The sequence below is a fragment of the Mustela nigripes genome, chromosome 15 (assembly GCF_022355385.1).
Source record: "Mustela nigripes isolate SB6536 chromosome 15, MUSNIG.SB6536, whole genome shotgun sequence".
In the NCBI taxonomy this organism is placed as follows: domain Eukaryota; kingdom Metazoa; phylum Chordata; class Mammalia; order Carnivora; family Mustelidae; genus Mustela; species Mustela nigripes.
Window position 1 is genome coordinate 48,085,650 of NC_081571.1, and position 24,721 is coordinate 48,110,370.

Genomic DNA, 24,721 nt, shown 5'->3' on the forward strand with positions numbered 1-24,721 from the left:
GTTTATTGAGGGTAGAAATCCTATGTATTGAGTGTTAAAATGTAACCCAAGGATGTGTTTTCATCAGAGAATGATTGTATTATTGCATCATAAGATATAAAGGTAGAAATGGAGGGATAAATAGATAAACAGATTATGATAGATAGATAAATGATAGATAGATAGATGATAAATCCATTGATCTCCAAAATGGGGAAGCAGGGAATTAATTATAATGTTTTAAAAATCTTCTAGATACTGTAATGAGATTAAGTACTTAGCATGTATTGTCTCATCTGATCCTCACAAAAGTTTTGTGTGGTAGTACAATTTCATTTTATGGATGAGGAAATCGGATATCAGAGAAATTCAGTGGCATTCGCATAGTCATATGAGCATGAGTCAATATATGGCAGAGATGAGCTTCAGACCCATCACCCATCATTTTCCATCACCAAATTTTCCTAAAAAGAGTATTGGATTAGAAGAAAAACCAAAAATGTGAAAAGGAAAAATAAATGGCTTATGATACCACTTTTTTATAAAGAATTAAACAATTATAAGAAAATGGTAACAGAGAGGCATAAAACTTAGGGACTTTCTACTTTCAAGTCAGTGTGCCTGTGCATGTGTGTATACCATAATATGTATCAATTGAATGTTACTATTTTACCAAATGCTTTATGGGTATTATTATTTTTATTTTAAATTATTGTTAGTTTTATTTACATTTTGATGTTACTTTTAATATAGGATTTTTCAATACAGAGTAGCTGTTAACACAGCATCCCATGCAATTACCTGTGGTGGAAGCAGTGGCAGTCTTATAAAGGCAAGAAGCATACTCAAGTCATTGCATCGCCTCTGCATATCATACTTGACCCACATCATTAATGCATGGAAGATAGTTTCTTCATCAGGAACATTTACATCATCGCTGGCCAGGAGTTTATGGAGCTCCTCAGCTGGAAGCAGTAAAAACTCTTGATTTCTCATAACTTCCATTATGTTTTCCTGCAGGGAGAAAACATCTTGGCATAAATTTGGCTTCACTTTGATTTAGCTGGGAAAGCATCTCAGAAAGAAATGAGAAAAGTCGTCAATAACCTTTGTTCTCATTAGAACATAATCCTTGAGACTTAATCCTTCAGAAACCAGAAGCTGTTAAAATGAAAGCATTGTAATTGTAATTGAAGTGTAAATGTATCAGAGACAGCACAGATCTTGTAATAACTGGAGGATTATAACGTTGAGCTTTATGATGCAGGCAGAATGTACTCAGTGATTAAATGTTCAAGTTTCAAGTGGACTGCTATGTAAGATTTGGTGACTGTGAAGAGAATAGAATTTCAAAATTTTTAAAGCTAGACTACATATACATGAATCCTACAAGAAAGTAGGAATGAAATTACATAGGGAGTAAGTAACACTATAAGATGCACCATTGTTTATTTAGAAGGGAAAACAACAGGACAGATAGATCTTAGAAGTCCCAAAAGCATATATGTTCCACCCTTTTATTACCTCTCATACGTCCCTCCTCTCATGACAATTTCTCTGGTTTAATTTAGATCCCCACTTATTTTCTTCCAGATTGCTGCCATAACCTTCTAATTACTCTGCCTGACTCTATTCTTAGCCTGTTTACTATATTCTCTGTAATCATGGTGAAATGATAGTTCTACAACATAAATTTCAGGGCATTCCTCTGAAGTTTTTGCTTGGTTTGGTTTGGTCTCCTTTTGTCTTTTGGTTCAGATCTCTTGGTTAAGTACACTAATTCATCATGATCTGACCTCTTCCTTAGTTGAAGACCACAGTTCTTAACTTTTCTTGTGTTCTTGTCACCATTACTTTTTCAGTTTGCCATCCTGTTTAACATGTACCCCCTCACTCATCTGTTGCTTAAAATAACTTTTTTTAAAAAAAGATTTTATTTATTTATTTGACAGAGAGGGAGACAGAGAGAGAGGGAACACAAGCGGCGGGGAGGTGGGCACTGCTGGTGAGAGAGGGAGAAGCAGGTTTCCTACTGAGCAGGGAGCCCAATGTGGGGCTCAATTCCAGGACCGTGGGATCATGACCCCAGCCGAAGGAAGACACTTAACAACTGAGCCACCCAGGTGCCCCAAAAATGACTTTTATGCACTTTGTTTTCCTAATTTCTGCCATTTTCCAAGATTCAATTCAAAAGCTACTTGTTACAGATGGAACTCTTGAGTCCTGTTCAGTCATGTTGGATCTGGCTATGCCACCCACCATGTGTGCACAGTGCATGGTACTTAGTATCTCTGAGACAGCAGTTACCAAACTGTGGCCTCATCTTCAGCACCTTAGGGGTGTTATCACCAACTTTAAGCTTCTTGATACAAATTCACCTTGACAATTAACCTTGCATATCTAGATCCTGGCACATAGCAGGTGAACAGTACGTATTTATTGAATAGATGTGTTGGTGATCTTTGAGGAGAAAAATAAAATTTTAGAAATAGTACACAACAGGGAAGCATTTTTCAAACAGAATTTTAAAATGACTTGTCAAAGACCTTCTCAAAGACCTTCTTACATGCTAGCAGAGAGGCTTTGGTGGCAGATACTGCCTCTAAGTGGTTAGAGAAGACAGTGATCTGACTGGCTGCCTCTTTTATTCCACCTCCTCCCAGGTCTCATTTCCAAGGAAGACAGAGGTAAGGTTTCTCAGATCATTGATTTAAAGGCACAGTTGTGGTAGAAATCCCAATACAGGCCTATTGTAGGAAAAAACCTGAAACAGATGGGACTAGATTTTTTTCCCAGAAGGCATGATGACTACGCTACTAAGCTAACCCTGGGTAGAAGAATCAGCCAGTGGCTGTTAATCTCTATGTCAGAGCAGATCCAAACCTATTTTCTAAAAGAGACCTAACCCACCTTTTGAGTATATCCTTGGAACTGAACCCAAGGCTTGAGGTGCTTTCAGCTGTCACAAAAGAATGTCTACTTTTACTTTTGTTATGGTCCTTTGTTCTATTTAATTACATTTGATTGACATCCTAGAATAGCTGATTTCCTGGAAATTTTTATCCCTTGTGTTTCCTCTGTGCCTAATACAAGTACTATGCAAATTATAGTTGTCCAATATCTATTTAGCGAATTAACCGATTGAGTGTTCTGAGATGTGGCGCCACCAAGTTTGTCTAAAAGACTCTAGTAAGACAAAGATGTTTCTCAAGAATCTTTGAAAGATTTCTTGCCTATCCGGTTTTCCAGTTACTGAAAAATCTATGCCTCTATTAAAGCGCACACAGAATTGAAGAGCTAAAGCATAGTACGGGGTACCATAAAAAAAAATCAGGTCTATGAAACTCTTAGTGGTGTCTATCAAAGATATTGTTTAAGGCATATTTCATTATATTTTACAGTTGCCTCTTTATGATGACCCTTGGGATAAATTTCTTGCAGGTTTTAGTAGCAAGAATAATTGCACTTCTCCTGAGTAAATTGGTTTGCATTTATCATGGATGTTGTAAATTATGAAATTGATCAGATATCTCTTTTTATTTGGCCTCTAGAAAACTTAACATTGAATTGAAATCTATCTGTTAGGAAGGCTATAGTCTTTTATAGTTTCATTTCTTTTTCAGAAACCTCCAATAATAGTTTCATTTAATATCACTACAGCAGATTATATATTTTTCTTTTATCCTTGCATCTGATTTAGGATGTATTCTTATAATTTTATATCTTTGCTAGCCATACTACATTTTTGGGAATAAGTCACATGGTTTGGAAAAATGGCTATAAATAAACTGGACATTACAAGCTAATATCAGATATTATTGAATCTCTCATACTGTTTCACATATTATGTTGTTTATTATTTTTTCTGTATGTACTTTAGAGTTCTAAAGTTCTCTTTGCTCTTTTTTGTTTTCTCCATCAGTTCTCCTTTTCATGATACCCTGCCTAACATTTTCCCATTTTCTGCAACCTAGCTTCTGGAAATTGTTTTAATTTCACTATGTTTGATTCACTAAAGAAAAAATATAAATTCACATGAGTTTCCTTAACCCTGCTTGTGCACCTCAGAGAACTCTTTGTGTGAGAACAAGTAGGGAGAGGCATCAAAATTCCTTGGCCTATTACCTTTTGTACAATAACTTTAAATTTATTCAATAACTCATTCTATATAGATTTCCCGAACACCTAACATATGGGCCTGGATAATTGTAGTGAGGAGAACAAAATGGATTTGCATCAAAAGCTTACCATACATAGGACACCTATAAAATGTGCAGTGCTTAGAAAATGACTTGTCAAGTCTAGAAAAGCCAGTTTTTCAAATGGACCTAGAATATTAGGTAGGAGAGTAAATTAGAAAACAGGAAATGGAAAGATATAGTATTACAACTAGGGAAAAGCATATAAGCAAAGACATAATAACAGGTAATATAGTATAAAGTGCCATATTTGGTATGTCAGTTTGATTAAGAATGAGCACAGAAAAATTGTGAGAAATAATATTGACAGGGTGATTTAGACCATATAATGGAATAAATTTATTCTAAAACTTTGACAGGGGGAGGGAGAAGCAGGCTTCCCACTGAGCAGAGAGCCTGATGTGGGGCTTGATCCAGGACCCTGAGATCAGGGTCATGACCTGAGCTGAAGGCAGAGGCTTAACCCACTGAGCCACCCAGGCACCCCTGAATTTTTAAGTTTTAATACCTGTGTTAAAGTTGCTGCCTGAACTCTTGAATACTACTTTAGAGTTCAAACGGAACAGAGACTCATTAGGAGAGAGTCACATCTTGTTATTTTATAGATGAAAATGTAGAAGTGGGGGGAGCTCATACATAGTCAAAGTAAGTCTGGGATGAGGAATTCAGTCTCTTGTCCTATTACATTACCTAGACTATCTCCTTTGGTTAGGCTCCCCTTCTTGTTCTTCTTTGTTCATCATTCATAGTTTAGATTTACTGTCTTACTTTGATCTATGGCACATGTATGCACCCTGATTCTTAAGTGTTCCCCTGAACCTGTTTCCACCTCTTTCTTGGTATATCTGAGTTCCATGATGTTGCATGGTGATTATGGAGAATCAACATATTACTACTGACTTGGAGAGTTGGTCAGGAATTAGATCCCAACCCTGCTACCCACTGGTGGTGTGATGAAGAAGTTGGATTCTTTGTAAATGGGATAAAAATAGTATCCACTGTAAAGCACTGTTGTGAGGATTAAATGTGAAGATTAAATTAATTTACTGTTCTTAAAGGATTGGATACTCAGCAAGTGTGACAGAGGCAATACTACTCTGCCTCTGAGCTTACCCTTTACTTAGCCTCATATTGTTAGATGTGTTGTCTACATTCACATTGCTCTGTCTTCCCTATTTTCTTTACTGATCATTTAGTCAACAAAACTTCATCGAGTATTTTTTTCACTATCCAGTATGTTCATAATACTAAAAAACACTGCGACTGAAAAAGAAGGTTCTGACTCCTAAGAAACATACTTTCTAATGAGAAGGAAATTACAATGTTAAAAGAGAAATATACACATTTTATGAGGAGGAGAGAAAAAAATGGGGGATTTAATGAAGTCAAAGGAATAAGAATGAAAGGTGAATAAAGGAGGCCCAGGGGGAGTTTGAATTAGGATATATACTGCTTTCCTCTCTGGAATAGCAATTCCCCAAACAAAGAAATATTTCTCATGGATTCGTAGTCCACAGAGCACCAAAGAAATGTTGCTGGCGTATGGTATAATTCTCATATCATTGGATACCAGGTTTAAAAACGAGAATTGCCATGGCCTCATATAATCTCAAATTGGAAACAATCTTTGAGGTTACTTAGTTTAATGTATGCTCCATATACTTTTCTGTATATTTTCAATGACGGGAGTATTTTCAAAGATGGGAGACCCATTATCCTATAAGAAAGGCCATATCAAGGTGGAATAGCTTTGTCAGAAAATTGCCTCATTTTGAAGTAAAATCTGCCTTAAAATTTTCTTACATTAACTCCAATTTTTAATTCTGTTGATCAGCTATTCAAATATTGAAGATTTTATTTTTTCTGTCTTCTCTTATGCCTTTTAAAAGTTAAAGAACTATCATTCTTTAATCTCTCTAAATGATCTTAATCTTCAAAACCAGAAAATGATGCTACAGTAAAAGATAAAATTTTTGCTGAATTTCCCCTGAAATACATGGATTCTTTTCTTTTTCCTTCAACAATGAGAACAAATAAAACAAAAATAAAAAACATTCTTACAGACTCTGTTGTTTATTTACATACAACTTTTTAACCTTTCCCAAGGACATTTTCCAAATAAATGCAGGAAAAAATTTTAAGCAATCACTGTATAAAAATCTAATTTCAATCATATATGGTTTATATAGGTGTGTATATATGCACACATATATAATTACTACTATTTAGTTAATAAAATGAGGAAAAAATGTTCAAAGAGTTATCAATGTATATAACAGTATTTTTCTTGTCAGTTTTGTCAGTGCTTAGGAAATGACTATGGAATATAATTCTTATTTGAATTATAAATCAGAGCCTTTCTTAATAACAGTATATTTTAATGGCCACATATATTTTGTGTTTATATATATATATATATATATATATATATATATATATTATTTTGAGTTTTCTTTAGCTATAGGAAAATGACCGACATCCAAATCTGCCAGACTAAAGTGAGCAGTTACCAATTTCATTACTAAGACTTTTCCATTTATTAAGTGTGGTTACTTCAGTGGTAGCAACTTTTCCCCCAAAAAATATTAGAGTATCAATGTTAAAATGAAACATTATATAACAATTCCAAAAATGTGTCCAGTATCAGAAATTATTTCTGATGGTCATCTTTCAAAATTATCATATGGAACAAAAACTAATTTTGTTATTTTAAGTTCCTTAGAAAATATGAGTCTGTGACTCATACATTTTGACATCATCTTTTCCGACAAAATGTTGCTAAAGGGGTAAGATAACTTAGAAATTATAGTGGGAAGAGCAATAATTCTTCAGTAAGAAGGACTGGAGAAAGATCCCATTCTAATACTCTCTGGTCAGGGTTTCCCAGACAAAGGCATTTAATTATTCCAAAATATCATCTCCTCACTTTGAAAGTGGGTTTTGTAATAACACCTACTCTGTAAACCTTTCTGATTTGCTTTTGAGCACATTGAACTTAGAAGGAAATAATCCCTAAGTTTACAATGTTATGCAAACTAAACAATTATTTCCACTGGATTCTTCAACAGTTGTAATAAGTTGGTCTACTTTTGATACTGGAAATATACTGTTCAAAAACATAAATATACAATATATATTGTCTGCTAATACATAGAAGAGGAAAAAGGGGAGCACGTACAAATCATTTATAAACTTGACTACCAAAAAAACAGGCCAGTCGGCTAAACAGTTCTACTTCCATTTTTTTTGGTTTAACAGACAAGTAACTAACCATTCCCAAACCTAATGCTTTGCACACTGTGTAATACTATGCATGCATAAATTATTAGAGTAGTAGTATTGATTTTTATAATTTAATATTAGGCAAATTTACTCCTTTATAGAGTCCAAACCTACCTGATCCCCGCCCCCCAAACTTCTTCATAAATTGCTCTACATCAGTATTTGCCTAGTTTCTTTTCAGTGTCTTATAGATACCATAGAGAATAGCAGCAGACAGAAAAGTTAGGAGGAATGTGAAAATCTCTGCACAGTCTTTATGAGAGGCACATATTTGTGCCAGCCCAGGGAGAAATGGTATCATTGCCAATTAAATCAGGAGGCAACAGCATACCTAAGACTTCAGAACTGTTTCTTTTCACTGCAGCCAAGTGTCCAGGACACCTACCTGATCACATAAACTTTTTCTTAAAGGAATTACAATGCCTCATAAAAACATAAAAATAATGATCCTCTACAACTTTGCAAGAAAACAGAATTTTAACACAAGATAATAAATAAATATTCTGTTTTCCTTGCAAGGACATCTTTCAGAAAATTGACTAAAAGAATCTTATTTGGTGCATAAAATGTATATGGTAGCGCTCATTCTGTGCTTACAGAAAATTGAAAGAAAGCTTATCCCTTATCATAACAGAAAATAAATTTTTTCAAGACCAAAAAGTATTGTTTTGTCAACCTGTATTTATACAGTCTTTTGTTCTTATGTTTATAAGCATAAATGATTCATCAGGAAAACCTGTTATATGCATAATCTAAAATAGCCAGAAAGTTGGGGCAAAAAGTATGTGCAGAAGAAAAGGAAAGGGTGAGTATGGAAGTTGCTTATATAACCACATTGATTAGTTTGCAGTTAAAAGCAGCACTAGCATTCTGCAACAAAGAATACATTGCAATTTTGCGATCTTAAGGTCTAAATGGTCTCTAGAAGCATGTATATTTTTAATTATAATTTTGCATTCATTTATTGCTTAATAAAAGGATTTAAACTATTTTCCTCCTGGGGTGGACTAATTTACTAGCTGCTTACAACCAACGTTAAAAATTACAGCACAGTATATTCTCTTATATTTAACCTATTTTAAAATTTTTAAACAGCAAACATAATTGTAATTGCTGTCCAAAAAAAGTCAAATAAAAATGAAAAGCAAGCTATAAAAATTCTCCCATGAAAACTGTAAAATGGAAATGAATGAAATGGAAATGAATGTAAAATAACTGGAATCAAGAGGATAATCCCCTTAGTAGTTATATAAATGTATAATAAATTTTCCTCCAGTTTGCCAAATAATTTAGTGCATGCCATTTTCTCTCTGAAAATAAAGGAACTATTAGCTACATTACATGTATGTTTAAATACAATGCATTAAATATGAAAGTTGGTGCCAAACATAATTCCATGGAATATTGTTATATTTTATAAATAAAATATAGTAAAAAGAGTCAAGAACTGCCATGAATCCCAGATAATGAGTGAGTGGCCAACATAAATAAATTTTCTTCATTCCTACATTCACCACCCTGAAATTTAGTGGAATCCCATAAAAACTACTAGAACATCAGTGATAATATGGATAGATGGTAATTCAACCAAAAGCATTGTACCTAGTTCCAAACTTGTAATATAACCAATCATGTTGCAAACATTTTTAAATTTGTGATAACAGGAAAGTTACAGAAAAGATATAAATTTACCATTGTGTATTAAGATCCTTAGGGTATATCAAGTGGATAAAATCATGTGGTCTTTTATCTAAAAATGCTTGATAGAAAACTTTAAACTTTTTATATAAATTGTATTACATACATATATATATATATATATATAATTTTAACAAGACACCTTAATGTAGTCTTTGTCGAAGAAGGGCACGTGGGATCTTGTGGGATCATGTGTGGAGAACTTAACACTAAGAACTTAACACCCTCCTAAGGGCCTACCTGATCCCACTCCCACCAAGCCCCTTACCTCACTTTTCCCCTTCCCCTTGTCTTGGGATGATATTATAAGACTTATTCAAGAGTAGCCATAGGATTAAGAGTTGTATTTAAGGCTTGTGTCCTACTACCTGGCAACTAGAGGGAACCAAAACAAAATAAAGACACTAAATAATAAGTAAAAAACTAATGGTCAGGGTGAAGGAATGTAGGAATGAAGAAAATTTATTTATGTTGGCCAGTCACTCATTATCTGGAATTCAGTATACTGGCTAAGAGTTGATTTTACTAGGATTATGCCCTACTGTATATGAGCTGGTGATGTTAGAACTTTATTAGCGTATTATTGAGGAAGACAACAGAAGTCAGAGGAGGTGGAAATATTTAAATGGATTATTTAGGGGCACCTGTGTAGCTCAGTCGGTTAAGTGTCTGCCTTCAGCTCAGGTCATGATCCCAGGGCCCGGGGATTGAGTCCTGCTTTGGACTTCTTGCTCATCAGGGAGCCTGCTTCTCCCTCTCCTTCTGCTGCTCCCACATGCTTGTTCTCTTTCTCTCATAAAAATAAATAAATAGATACTTTTAAAATATAAAATAAAGGGGATTATTTTAAAGAGCTAAATATCCCTTCATTTTATGCTTCTTGGAAGGGCCTGAAAACTGATGCTGAAGGGGGCACCATTTTATTAAGAAGCCAGAGTTAGAAGGGCTATCTTCTTCCTGGAGTTTAATATCACTGGAAATATTGATATTCCAGAATGGAAGAGTCAAGATGGGAGCAGTTAATCATCAGGAGCAAGATGCATATAATAAAAATAAAGAGCAGGGTGCTCTGCCTGTCATATAGATTTCCTAGATCCCTGAGAATCTATAGAATTGATCTTTAGGTATGTTGGGGTTAGAGTGACGGGCTTTTCCTCAGGGTATTGCTTCCTTTGGAAGGCAGCTATGCTCACCACTATACCACCAACGCTATTGCTTCCTTTGAAGAGGAAGAAAACGTGATAGCTGGGGATAAGATACTGGATATTAGCTACTGAAATGACTAATTCTAGTCCGTACACTCTCTAGATCAATATAGCTTCACAGAGTCAGAATCTACTAACTTCAGAATGCGAGCCCTTGAGAAGTATACCACCACAAGTATATACAATAAATTTCCCTCTGATCCTTCCCCCGTGTATCTGCAGCCTTTGCTAGGATTGATGAGCACTGAGAAAGGGAAACTAGATACCTTTGAGGACTGTTTGATAAGAGGTTTGTGGTGACATTGAAATGTCATAATGGCTTTTGGGGTATAGTGGGGCCTATAGAAGCTGCATGAAAATGAAGTTTTGTCTCACTGTGGGTACAATGGTTCTGTAGACCTTCTCTGTGATTATCTGCTGAGATATAAATGCGTAATTAAGATATGCTAACATCTGGCAGAGCTCTCTCATTAATTCCCTGATGTGTTAGAACAGTGGTTCTTGAGTTATTGAATGTATCAGAATCTCCTGGAGGCAGGCCCGGCTACATGATTTGTGAGGCACAATGCAAAGTGAATGCAGAGCCTCTTTTTAAAGGAGCATGAAAAAAATGCTATTAAAGATACATACAAAGCTTTTCTTTTTTTCTACTGTCTCACTTTTTATTTGTCTTTGGTGCTTTTTACTTGCTATTTGCTTTTTAGTTGCTAAAAAAAATAAAATTTTAAACTACTAGCATGAATTTTACTATCCCATCTTTACATTGAACAATGTTAGTTTTAAATGCCATTAGCAGAGAACTGAAGTCATATGAGGAATCAAGAAAATTACAAGATTTGTACTTTGTCCCTCATCTCTGGAGAGTGTTAGGAGTTGGCCTGAAGAATTTCAGGAGTTGGCAGGAAGAAATAAACAGAAACTAAACTCAGGAAGGATTGGAAAGAGGAAGAGTGCATCCCCTCAGGCATGGAGCCTGACCTAGGTCGTGCTCTCAGGTATGGGACAACCCTCCTAGTTGCCCAGGGGCATTATTATCTGGCTACCGACTGGAGAAAAGCTTTCTTCACAATTCTCATTATCAAGAAAGAACAAAAAAAGTTTCTCTCTATACCACAAAGGTGGCAGTACATTGTTATAATCACAGAACTCTGGTTATAACTATTTTCTGCCATAATAGGGTCTACAAAAGCCTTGACTATCCTGACATTCCACAGAGCATTACAGGTAGCCGCCCTGTTGATATCATCATACTAATCTGATTCAGTGATTAGGAAGTGGCAAATATTTTTGATGACCTAGCAAGACTCCTGTATGCCAGAAGGCAAGGGCTAAATCCCATGAGTTTACAAGGATCTGCTGCATCTGTGGACTTTTCAATAATCTTATAGTCTGGAGTATAGCAGGAGAACTTCTCTAGATAGCAAGTCATTGTCCTTCATATATGGAACCAGTGAAAATGAGGCACAGCATTTATTAGGTTCCTCTGAACTTTTTAAAGGTCATGTGAATATGATTCAAGTCTATGGGTTGGTTGGCTATATGTTTTCTTTTTGTAAAAAAATTATTTTTAAAAATTTCTTTCAGTGTTCCAGAATTTATTGTTTATGCACCACACCCAGTGCTCCATGCAATACATGCACTCCACAATACCCACCGTCAGGCTCACCCAACCCCCTACACCCATCTCCTCACAAACTCTCAGTTTCTCAGAGTCCACAGTCTCTCACGGTTCATCTCCCCCTCCAATTTCCCTCAACTCACTTCTCCTCTCCATCTCCCCATATCCTCTGTGTTATTCCTTATGCTCCACAAATAAGTGAAACCATATGATAATTGAGACTCTCTGCTTAACTTATTTCATTCAGCATAATCTCTTCTAGTCCCGTCCATGTTGATACAAAAGTTGGGTATTCATCCTTTCTGATGGAGGCATAATATTTCATTGTATATATGGACCATATCTTCTTTACCCATTCATCCATTGAAGGGCGTCTTGGTTCTTTCCAAGACGACTGTGGCCATTGCTGCTATGAACATTGGTACAGATGGCCCTTCTTTTCACTACATCTGTATCTTTGGGGTAAATACCCTGTAGTGCAATTGCAGGGTCATAGGGTAGCTATTTTTAATTTCTTAAGGAATCTCCACACTGTTTTCCAAAGTGGCTGCACCAACTTGCATTCCCACCAACAGTGTAAGAGGGTTCCCCTTTTGCGACATCCTCTCAAACACATGTTGTTTACTCTCTTGTTAATTTTGTTCATTCTAACTGGTGAAAGGTGGTATCTCAATATGGTTTTTCTTTGAACTTCCCTGATGGCTAGTGATGATGAACATTTTTTCATGTGTCTGCTAGCCATTTGTATGTCTTCTTTAGAGAAGTGTCTGTTCATGTCTTCTGCCCATTTTTTTGACATGATTATCTGTTTTGTGTGTGTTGAGTTTGAGGAGCTCTTTATAGATTTTGGATATCAGCTCTTTGTCTGTACTGTCATTTGCGAATATCTTTTCCCATTCCATGGGTTGCCTCTTTGTTTTGTTGACTGTTTCCTTTGCTGTGCAGATCTTGATGAAGTCCCAAAAGTTCATTTTAGCTTTTGTTTCCAAAGGCAAAGGAAACAAACAAAGCCAAAAATGGCTATATGTTTCTAATGGAGCTAGAGTACGCAAATCCCAGTTACTGTGTAAGCTTCTCTCCATTTGTACCATCTCACTTGACATTCAGTTAGTTCTGGAAGTAGCCATGGTCAATAAGAATGTTGGGAAGAGAGTCTGTCAAGTTTCAGTGATAAAATCATAGTTCCAACTTCTAAAGTTCTGTAGCAAGACTACCCAGTGCAATCAAGAATTGTTCTCTTTTTGGAAAAAAAAAAAAAAAAGTCTTGGAACACTATTAGGGTCAAGTGATGACCAAGCATTTAACCAAGGAACATTCAAGGATTATGAAAATTGTTTTGGTGTTATTAAATTTACTGGGTGGTAATGAGAAGTAATCATAGAAACCATCCATTGGTGAGTGCAATTTTCCAAAGGAAGCATTGCACTTAAACCAGGCATGAGTAAGGTCTAAAAATCTCTAGCAAGTGCGTGCCTATTCCTCAGTTCACATGGATGGCCTCAGGGGTAACTTATAATAAATTTATGGAAAAGGAAAGAATTCAGTCCTAGTTTAGGAAAGGTTGGCATGGAATACCAGTGCTAGTCAGGCTAGCGATGAAAGGAAATGTTTTCATAGGCAAAGCTGTGGAAAGTAAACTTAGGTACCTACTTTGTATGAGGAGAGAAAGATGGTCTAAAGTCATACATGGACTTCTGAGCACTGATACATAGTGCTGATACTGATACAGATACATACTGATACATAGTGCTGACACTGATACTGATACATACTGACAGTTTGGTGAGAAGCCTGAAAGGAAAAAATCAGTGGCAAGGAGAAGTGGGACAATTTACATCAGTAAGTCCCCTGGAGTGATTATAAAGTAAGAATCTTTTGTGAATGCTTGACAGGCAGCATCCATTACAGAGGAGGCTCTCAATGTAATTTATGCCATGCACATGAGTTATCTTCTTTCCTTAGCTATCTTAGTATTACAATGGGCCCAAAAAAGATGACCATGATAGCAAAGATAGAAATTATACACAGGTCTGAAAACACGAGCTCTCCTTCAACAAAGCTGATCTAGTTATATCATTGCTAATTCCTAATATGGCACAATCCTTTAAAGACTAGCCAGTGGGAAAGTGCATTATAGATCCACTTCTACGTTGCAGGAAGCAGACATTCATATTTTCTGGAATTCATACATATTCTGGACATAGGTTTACATCTTTGGATCCTCAGCACCATCCTATGTCTTGGAGAATTCCTGATCCAATTATATAGTATGATTGACAAAATTATGACTGACAAAGTTTCCTTAGAAAAAGGAACCTATTTTACAGAACAGGCGATACAACCATGGCCTCCTGAACATGAGATTCATTGGTCTTACCACACGACCCCTAAACATCTGGCATGAAGAATGGTAGAAGAGCATGTCCAAGATTTGAATGAAGCACCAGCTTTGGACATAACATCACACATGGTTGGGACATGGTACCCCAAGATATAGTATATGCATTAAATCAATGCTGATATTTAATTCTGCATCCCCAGTTGTTAGAATTAATGGGTTAGGAGGATAAAAAAAGATTTGGGATTAGTCTCACTGTTACCCCCAGTACCTCACTTGTGAATGTGTATTTTGCTTCTCTACAACTTTAGGTTTATTAGGCAAGAGATCCTGGGTCCTAGTGGAGGGGCACCTCTGCCCTCTGAGTAGACATGGTAAGAGTTTCCCTGAACTGAAGTGTGGGATTACTGACTGGCTAAGTAGAGCTGGTTAACACAATTTTGAAGAAAGAGAGAGAAATAATGCACAGTGAGACAAAATTTGACTTCTGAAAACAGAGTATGTATTGGCAGATAATTTTTTCCCATTTATCCCCTTGATGGGCAGATCTGAGCCACAGTGGGGTTCCACCTGGTCTGTTTGGAAGACATTTCTCATTACTAAACTACCAGTTGTGCTTGTTAAGCTGTGAAGAGTTCACAAATGTACTAACTGGTATTTGCTTTCTCTCCTTCCTAGCCTCCTTTCCCTTTTCTCCTCAATTTTGCAACCCTGAGGTTGTATATCCCAATAAAACCTTGACCCATTCATTTTGTTTGGATTTTGTTTGGATTCTGTTTTCTAGGGAGAACAAAGATCCTTCCTCTTTGAAATGAAGTAATTAAGCAGTAATCTAAATAGCACCATAAACACAAACCAGAAACTCACAGAATGTTTACGTTTGTCAGACAGTTACAGAAACCCAAGTTCAGCTGCCAATTGCTGGAAAGGCCAATACTCAGGAGATAGGTTTTGATTGGAAAGGAATATGAAATTTATTCAGGAGGCTGGCCACCTGAGGAGAAGGCAGTTTCTTGGCCAAAGGCCAACTCTCAGGTTTCTGCTTGGCCCAGAGATTTTTAAAGGCCTTTAATCAGGTAAAGGAGTGCAGTGGTCTGTGACATTTCTTTTCTTTTTTCTTTTTTTAAAGATTTTTTATTTACTTATTTGGCAGAGAGAGAAATCACAGGTAGGTAGAGAAGCAGGCTCACTGCTTAACAGAGAGCTGAGGCAGGCCTAGGTCCTAGGACTCTGAGATCATGACCTGAGCCTAAGGCAGAGGCTTAACCCACTGAGCCACCCAGACGTTCCAATGGTTTGTGATATTTTTTGATTACGTGTAGACTCAATGATGTCAGCTACAGGGTTATTTCAGTGTTTGGAGGTTGTGCAAGTAGTTCCTAGTTCCTTGGTGACTGGGGCAGGGGTGGGGGTGGTTATGCAAAAAGATCTGTTCCTTGGTACCCAGTTGTTGTGCAAGAGAGCTCTGTTCTTTCTGCAAAGAGAGGCAAGGAGTACAGATGTGCAAAGGAAAGTCAGTAAGGTCATTCATGTGACCTTAAAAAAGAAAAACATTTTGCTAAAAGATTGCTGGGCCAATCAGCAAGCTAAGGGGGCTTCCAGCAGACTTGCTGGCCTCTGTGGCCTGGGAGCATTCTGGTCCTTTATTCCCCAAGGCCAGTGATCTGTAAATCTCAAAGAAAGTAAATTAGTTCTGTTACAGATCAAGGGCCTTAAGTTAGCCAGTAAGAAGTATGTAAGACCAGCTGCAGTGCTGTTTCAAGACACTGTGTATGCAAACAGGTGACTAGAATGGAAATAACACTTGCAGAGTATTATTATATAGGGAAACTGCTTAAAATATTTTATATTATAATGTTTTTGGTCTTGTATTTGAATGCCTAATTGTGAAGACAGAAATAAATGAAAAAATGCACCATTTGAAAGTTGTCAGGGGCATACAAATAATATTAATGTACCTAATATTGATTTTACTGTGACAGGCACTTTACTCCTATATCTTATTTGGTATCCTTTCTTTGCATAAGTAATGAGGCTCATAGAGATTAAGAGACTTATCCAAGGACACATACCTAGATTAGTGGTTAATTTAAACCTAGAATCACGTATCTTTAAACCATTCCTCTTTGTACTTAACTTTGTTTGGGATGGGATTATATTATCAAGGACTAGGGTAGACAGATAAATTCCCATGAATGAGCTGGCTGATAAATAAAACATGTAATGGAAAGTTATCGAAAAGTTACAAAAAATTTGAAAGACAGAAATGTATATGATATGCTTGGGGGACAATGACAGTCTTTGTCAAGGATAAACAGATGACCTATTTGAGGAGAGCAAACGAACAACGTAGAGTGAGCAGAGTGGAATCAGGTGTAAGAGGCTGAATGCCGGCCTAAATCTGGACACAGTTTGCAGTGTGTTTGCCAAATACATCAATGCTACTTTTGGCAGAAACAAAGATGTTGAGACTTCACATCTGTTAAAAATACAAAAGGTTTTTATAAGACGCATTGCTTTTGAAGTAACTAGGCATAATATATGGGGACTACTTAACAGGAAGCTGGAAATAGGAGTTCATGAAAAGGGAAGTTTGGGGCAGAAAGGACCTGGTGTCCTAGTTTGGCCAACATGGCTTATTTAAGGAAAAGGGAAGGAAAAGAGAGATTCATGAAACAGGGAAAGGGGGACACCTGGATGGATTAGTCAGTTTAAGCAGCGGCCTTCAGCTCAGGTCATGATCTCAAGGTCCTGGGATTGAGTCCCTCACTGGGCTCTCTGCCTAGTAGGGAGCCTGCTTTTCCACTGCCTGTTGTTCTCCCTGTCCTCTCTCTCTCTCTCTGACAAATAAATAAAATCTTAAAGAAAAAAAAAAACAGAGAAAGGAAGCAAAATAAAATTTCAACAGTTGAATTAACACAACTGAAAAATATTGAAAGTTGAAGGAGAGTACAAACAGAACAAACCTGGGGTGTCAAGGTAGATCAGTTGGTTAAGTGTCTGCCTATGGCTCCAGTCATGATTATTGGATCCTGGGATTGAGCTTAGTGTCCAGCTCCCTGCTTAAGCAGAGAGCTTGCTTCTCGTTCTCCCTCTGTCCCTCCCCCCTGCTCATGCTCTTTCTTGCTCTTGCCCTATCTCAAATAAATAAAATCTTAAGAAAAAAAGAAAGAAAGCAGAACAAAATCCATAGATTTGCCATTAGTGTCCTTAAAGAGCACTTTCCAGCAAAGCAGTGGGTGTAGAAGCTTCATGGTAAGAATTTAAAGGCCTGATAGTGAGCACCTGGGTGGCTCAATGGGTTAAAGCCTCTGCCTTTGGCTCAGGTCATGATCCCAGGGTCCTGGGATCGAGTCCTGCATTGGGCTCTCTGCTCAGTGGGGAGCCTGCATCCCCCTCTCTCTCTGCCTGCTGCTCTGCCTACTTGTGATCTCTCTCTCTGTGTCAAATAAATAAATATAATCTTAAAAAAAAAAAGAATTTAAAGGCCTGATAGTAAATTTAGTGCTAGCAGAAACAACATTATTTGGAGAGAACTACAGCTCTAGAAAGAGAGAATTCAATACCTTGGTTTTACAATACACATTTTTTTTTTTTTTAAGATAACACTCATCTACTTGACTAAATCCTTGATAAATATCTCAAACCTTGGACAACTTGGTGTTTAACATTTTTGTTTGTTTGTTTGTTTTAGAATAAATACTTGTTTGAACCTCTTACAATGTAGGGAGAAGTAACTGCTGAAGAGAAACTGAATACAATCATAAGAAAAGACCTCAAATAAGAGTAAGAAGAAAACAGAAGTAAAGGAGATCACCAAAAAAAAAAAGTAAAAGAAAAAGAAAAGAATGAAAAATCATGTAAGAGTGATAATAATGATTTTAATCAAAACTTCAAAAAGCAAACTTGTCAATATTAAAATGAATCTTTGGGAGCACCTGGGTGGTTCAGTTGGTTGCACATCTGGCTCCTGATTTTGGCTAGGGTCATGGTCTTAGAGTTGTGGGATTGGACTCATAGGGGGTTCCGCACTCGAAACAGCACTGTTTGTCCCTTTCCCTGCCCGCAATTGTACACACACATTCTCTCTTTCTCTCCAATAAATATAAATAAATAAATAAATAAATAAATAAATAAATAAGTGAATAAAATGAATTTTTGGTTTTTAGTTCTGAGATTTTATTACTGGACACCTACAGAATTCCAAAAAATGGAGAGTAAATAAAAATGGAAAGTACACTGACCAACAGAGCAATGAAATGGAAAGACACCTATGATCCAAAAACACAGTATTAAAGAAAAACAGATTAAAATATTCAACTGAACCCTGGTGGGCTTGTATCAAAGATCATGATATTATTTCTTACAATTTTCACGCATATTTAAAGGAATGCTTACTACTTCCTCTGATAGAACCAGCATCGTATGGAAGTGCTGAATCACTATATTGTACTCCTGAAACTATAGTACACTGTATGTTAACTAACTGGAATTTAAATAAAAACTTGAAAAAAAATTAGAGAGCTTACTACGTGCCCTATATATTTAAAAAGACATGCTGGAAATTATCAGGAAATACCATGTTTTATTTAGTTTTTATAAAAGAAATGTAACTGTGCTATGGTCGCATATTGATATGTAAAACAGAAAGAATTTTTTTGGAATTAAGGTGAATACTAGAAAAAAAGATTCTATAGGAGGAGTCAAGATGGCGGGGAAGTAGCAGGCTGAGACTACTTCAGCTAGCCGGAGATCAGCTAGATAGCTTATCTAAAGATTGCAAACACCTGAAAATCCATCTGCAGATCGAAGAGAAGAAGAACAGCAATTCTGGAAACAGAAAAACAACCACTTTCTGAAAGGTAGGACTGGCGGAGAAGTGAATCCAAAGCGACGGGAAGATAGACCCCGAGGGGAGAGGCTGGCTCCCGGCAAGCAGCGGAGCAACGGCGCACAAAATCAAGACTTTTAAAAGTCTGTTCCCCTGAGGGACATCGCTCCAGAAGCTAAACTGGGACGAAGCCCACCCGGGGTCAGCGTGGCCTCAGGTCCTGCAGGGTCACAGAAGGATCGGGGGTGTCTGAGTGTCGCAGAGCTTGTGGGTATTGGAACGGGAAAGCCGGCTACAGAGACAGAGCCGACAGTAAGCTCACAGCTCGGGGTGACCTTGAACCGGTCGCAGGCTCGGTGAGCTCAGAGCGCGGCCAGAGGTCAGGCAGACGGGAGTAACGGGGCGCTGTTCTCTGAGGGCGCACTGAGGAGTGGAGCCCTGGGCTCTCGGCTCCTCCGGGCCGGAGACCAGGAGGCCGCCATTTGTATTCCCATACTCCAGAACTCTACGGTACGGAAAGCGCTCAGGGAACAAAAGCTCCTGAAAGCAAACCCGAGCGGATTACTCACCAGGGCCCCTGATAAGGGCAGTGCAATTCCGCCTGGGGCAAAGACACTTGAGAATCACTACAACAGGCCCCTCCTCCAGAAGATTAACAAGAAATACAGCCGAGACCAAGTTCACCTACCAAGGAGTGGGGTTTCAATACCAAAGAGAGCAGCAGAATTCCAGAGGAGGAGAAAGCAAAGCACGGAACTCATGGCTTTTTCCCTGTGATTTTTTTTAGTCTTGCAGTTAATTTAATTTTTTTTTCTTTTTCATTTTTTGTTTTTTTTTCTCGCCTTCTGATAAATTTTTTTTAACTTTTACCTTTTTCTCTTTTAATGTTTTTTAACTAGTTTTTCCAATATATATATTTTTTCTTTTTAATATTTTTCTTGTTTTCTTTTTTTAAATTCTATTCTTTTCTTTTTTTTTCTTTTTTCTTTTTTTTTTCTTTCTTCCTTTTTGAACCTCTTTTTATCCCCTTTCTCCCCCCTCACGATTTGGGATCTCTTCTAATTTGGTTAAAGCATATTTTCCTGGGGTTGTTGCCACCCTTTTAGTATTTTTCTTGCTCCTTCATATACTCTTATCTGGACAAAATGACAAGGTGGAAAAATTCAACACAAAAAAAAGAACAAGAGGCAGTACCGAAGGCTAGGGACCTAATCAATACAGACATTGGTAATATGTCAGATCTAGAGTTCAGAATGACAATTCTCAAGGTTCTAGCCGGGCTCGAAAAAGGCATGGAAGATATTAGAGAAACCGTCTCAGGAGATATAAAAGCCCTTTCTGGAGAAATAAAAGAACTAAAATCTAACCAAGTTGAAATCAAAAAAGCTATTAATGAGGTGCAATCAAAAATGGAGGCTCTCACTGCTAGGATAAATGAGGCAGAAGAAAGAATTAGTGATATAGAAGACCAAATGACAGAGAATAAAGAAGCTGAGCAAAAGAGGGACAAACAGCTACTGGACCACGAGGGGAGAATTTGAGAGATAAGTGACACCATAAGACGAAACAACATTAGAATAATTGGGATTCCAGAAGAAGAAGAAAGAGAGAGGGGAGCAGAAGGTATACTGGAGAGAATTATTGGGGAGAATTTCCCCAATATGGCAAAGGGAACGAGCATCAAAATTCAGGAGGTTCAGAGAACGCCCCTCAAAATCAATAAGAATAGGCCCACACCCCGTCACCTAATAGTAAAATTTACAAGTCTCAGTGACAAAGAGAAAATCCTGAAAGCAGCCTGGGAAAAGAAGTCTGTAACATACAATGGTAAAAATATTAGATTGGAAGCTGACTTATCCACAGAGACCTGGCAGGCCAGAAAGAACTGGCATGATATTTTCAGAGCACTAAACGAGAAAAACATGCAGCCAAGAATATTATATCCAGCTAGGCTATCATTGAAAATAGAAGGAGAGATTAAAAGCTGCCAGGACAAACAAAAACTGAAAGAATTTGCAAACACCAAACCAGCTCTACAGGAAATATTGAAAGGGGTCCTCTAAGCAAAGAGAGAACCTACAAGTGGTAGATCAGAAAGGAACAGAGACCATATACAGTAACAGTCACCTTACAGGCAATACAATGGCACTAAATTCATATCTCTCAATAGTTACCCTGAATGTTAATGTGCTAAATGCCCCTGTCAAAAGACACAGGCTATCAGAATGGATAAAAAAACAAAACCCATCTATATGTTGCCTCCAAGAAACTCACTTTAAGCCCGAAGACACCTCCAGATTTAAAGTGAGGGGGTGGAAAAGAATTTACCATGCTAATGGACATCAGAAGAAAGCAGGAGTGGCAATCTTTATATCAGATCAATTAGATATTAAGCCAAAGACTATAATAAGACATGAGGAAGGACACTATATCATACTCAAAGGGTCTGTCCAACAAGAAGATTTACAATTTTAAATATCTATGCCCCCAACGTGGGAGCAGCCAACTATATAAACCAATTAATAACAAAATCAAAGAAACACATCAACAATAATACAATCATAGTAGGACTTTAACACTCCCCTCACAGAAATGGACAGATCATCCAAGGAAAAGATCAGCAAGGAAATAAAGGCCTTAAACGACACACTGGACCAGATGGACATCACAGATATATTCAGAACATTTCATCCCAAAGCAACAGAATACACATTCGTCTCTAGTGCACATGGAACATTCTCCAGAATAGATCACATCCTCGGTCCTAAATCAGGACTCAACCGGTATCAAAAGATTGCGATCATTCCCTGCATATTTTCAGACCACAATGCTCTAAAGCTAGAACTCAACCACAAAAGGAAGTTTGAAAAGAACCCAAATACATGGAGACTAAACAGCATCCTTCTAAAGAATGAATGGGTCAACCGGGAAATTAAAGAAGAATTGAAAAAAATCATGGAAACAAATGATAATGAAAATACAACGGTTCAAAATTTGTGGGACACAACAAAGGCAGTCCTGAGAGGAAAATATATAGCGGTACAAGCCTTTCTCAAGAAACAAGAAAGATCTCAGGTACACAACCTAACCCTACACCTAAAGGAGCTGGAGAAAGAACAAGAAAGAAACCCTAAGCCCAGCAGGAGAAGAAAAATCATAATGATCAGAGCAGAAATCAATGAAATAGAAACCAAAAAAACAATAGAGCAAATCAACAAAACTAGGAGCTGGTTCTTTGAAAGAATTAATAAAATTGATAAACCCCTGGCCTGACTTATCAAAAAGAAAAGAGAAAAGACCCAAATAAATAAAATCATGAATGAAAGAGGAGAGATCACAACTAACACCAAAGAAATACAAACTATTATAAGAACATACTATGAGCAACTCTACACCAATAAATTTGACAATCTGGATGAAATGGATGCATTCCTAGAAACATATAAACTACCACAACTGAACCAGGAAGAAATAGAAAGCCAGAACAGACCCATAACCAGTAAGGAGATTGAAACAGTCATTAAAAATCTCCAAAGAAACAAAAGCCTAGGGCCAGATGGCTTCCCGGGGGAATTCTACCAAGCATTTAAAGAAGAACTAATGCCTATTCTCCTGAAACTGTTCCAAAAAATAGAAATGGAAGGAAAACTTCCAAACTCATTTTATGAGGCCAGCATCACCTTGATCCCAAAACCAGACAAGGATCCCATCAAAAAAGAGAGCTATAGACCAATATCCTTGATGAACACAGATGTGAAAATACTCAACAAAATACTAGCCAATAGGATTCAACAGTACATTAAAAGGATTATTCACCACGACCAAGTGGGATTTATTCCAGGGCTGCAAGGTTGGTTCAACATCCGCAAATCAGTCAATGTGATACAACACATCAGTAAAAGAAAGAACAAGAACCATATGATACTCTCAATAGATGCTGAAAAAGTATTTGACAAAGTACAGCATCCCTTCCTGATCAAAACTCTTCAAAGTGTAGGGATAGAGGGCACATACCTCAATATTATCAAAGCCATCTATGAAAAACCCACCGCAAATATCATTCTCAATGGAGAAAAACTGAAAGCTTTTCCGCTAAGGTCAGGAACACAGCAGGGATGCCCATTATCACCACTGCTATTCAACATAGTACTAGAAGTCCTAGCCTCAGCAATCAGACAACAAAAGGAAATTAAAGGCATCCAAATTGGCAAAGAAGAAGTCAAATTATCACTCTTCGCAGATGATATGATACTATATGTGGAAAACCCAAAAGACTCCACTCCAAAAGTGCTAGAGCTTATACAGGAATTCAGTAAAGTGTCAGGATATAAAATCAATGCGCAGAGATCAGTTGCATTTCTCTACACCAACAGCAAGACAAAAGAAAGAGAAATTAAGGAGTCCATCCCATTTACAATTGCACCCAAAACCATAAGATACCTAGGAATAAACCTAACCAAAGAGTCACAGAATCTATACTCAGAAAACTATAAAGTACTCATGAAAGAAATTGAGGAAGACACAAAGAAATGGAAAAATGTTCCATGCTCCTGGATTGGAAGAATAAATATTGTGAAAATGTCTATGCTACCTAAAGCAATCTACACATTTAATGCAATTCCTATCAAAGTACCATCCATCTTTTTCAAAGAAATGGAACAAATAATTCTAAAATTTATATGGAACCAGAAAAGACCTCGAATAGCCAAAGGGATATTGAAAAAGAAAGCCAACGTTGGTGGCATCACAATTCCGGACTTCAAGCTCTATTACAAAGCTGTCATCATCAAGACAGCATGGTATTGGCACAAAAACAGACACATAGATCAATGGAACAGAATAGAGAGCCCAGAAATAGACCCTCAACTCTATGGTCAACTAATCTTTGACAAATCAGGAAAGAATGTACAATGGAACAAAGACAGCCTCTTCAATAAATGGTGCTGGGAAAATTGGACAGCCACTAAATGAAATTGGACCATTTCCTTACACCACACACAAAAATAGACTCAAAATGGATGAAGGACCTCAATGTGTGAAAGGAATCCATCAAAATCCTTGAGGAGAACACAGGCAGCAACCTCTTCGACCTCTGCCGCAGCAACATCTTCCTAGGAACAACACCAAAGGCAAGGGAAGCAAGGGCAAAAATGAACTATTGGGATTTCATCAAGATCAAAAGCTTTAGCACAGCAAAGGAAACAGTTAACAAAATCAAAAGACAACTGACAGAATGGGAGAAGATATTTGCAAACGACATATCAGATAAAGGACTAGTGTCCAGAATCTATAAAGAACTTAGCAAACTCAACACCCAAAGAACAAATAACCCAATCAAGAAATGGGCAGAAGACATGAACAGACATTTCTGCAAAGAAGACATCCAGATGGCCAACAGACACATGAAAAAGTGCTCCATATCACTCGGCATCAGGGAAATACAAATCAAACCACAATGCGATATCACCTCACACCAGTCAGAATGGCTAAAATCAACAAGTCAGAAAATGACAGATGCTGGCGAGGATGCGGAGAAAGGGGAACCCTCCTACACTGTTGGTGGGAATGCAG

General features: G+C 37.3%; 1 protein-coding gene across 1 annotated transcript in view; it reads right to left on the reverse strand.

Moving 5' to 3' along the window:
* The window catches only part of KLHL1 (kelch like family member 1), a 402,166-nt gene that overhangs the window by 157,187 nt on the left and 220,258 nt on the right, over positions 1–24,721 (reverse strand). Inside the window, exon 5 of the mRNA XM_059377441.1 lies at positions 781–993. Within this exon, the coding sequence (XP_059233424.1) occupies positions 781–993 (213 nt within the window). The remainder of the gene's footprint in view (positions 1–780; positions 994–24,721) is intronic.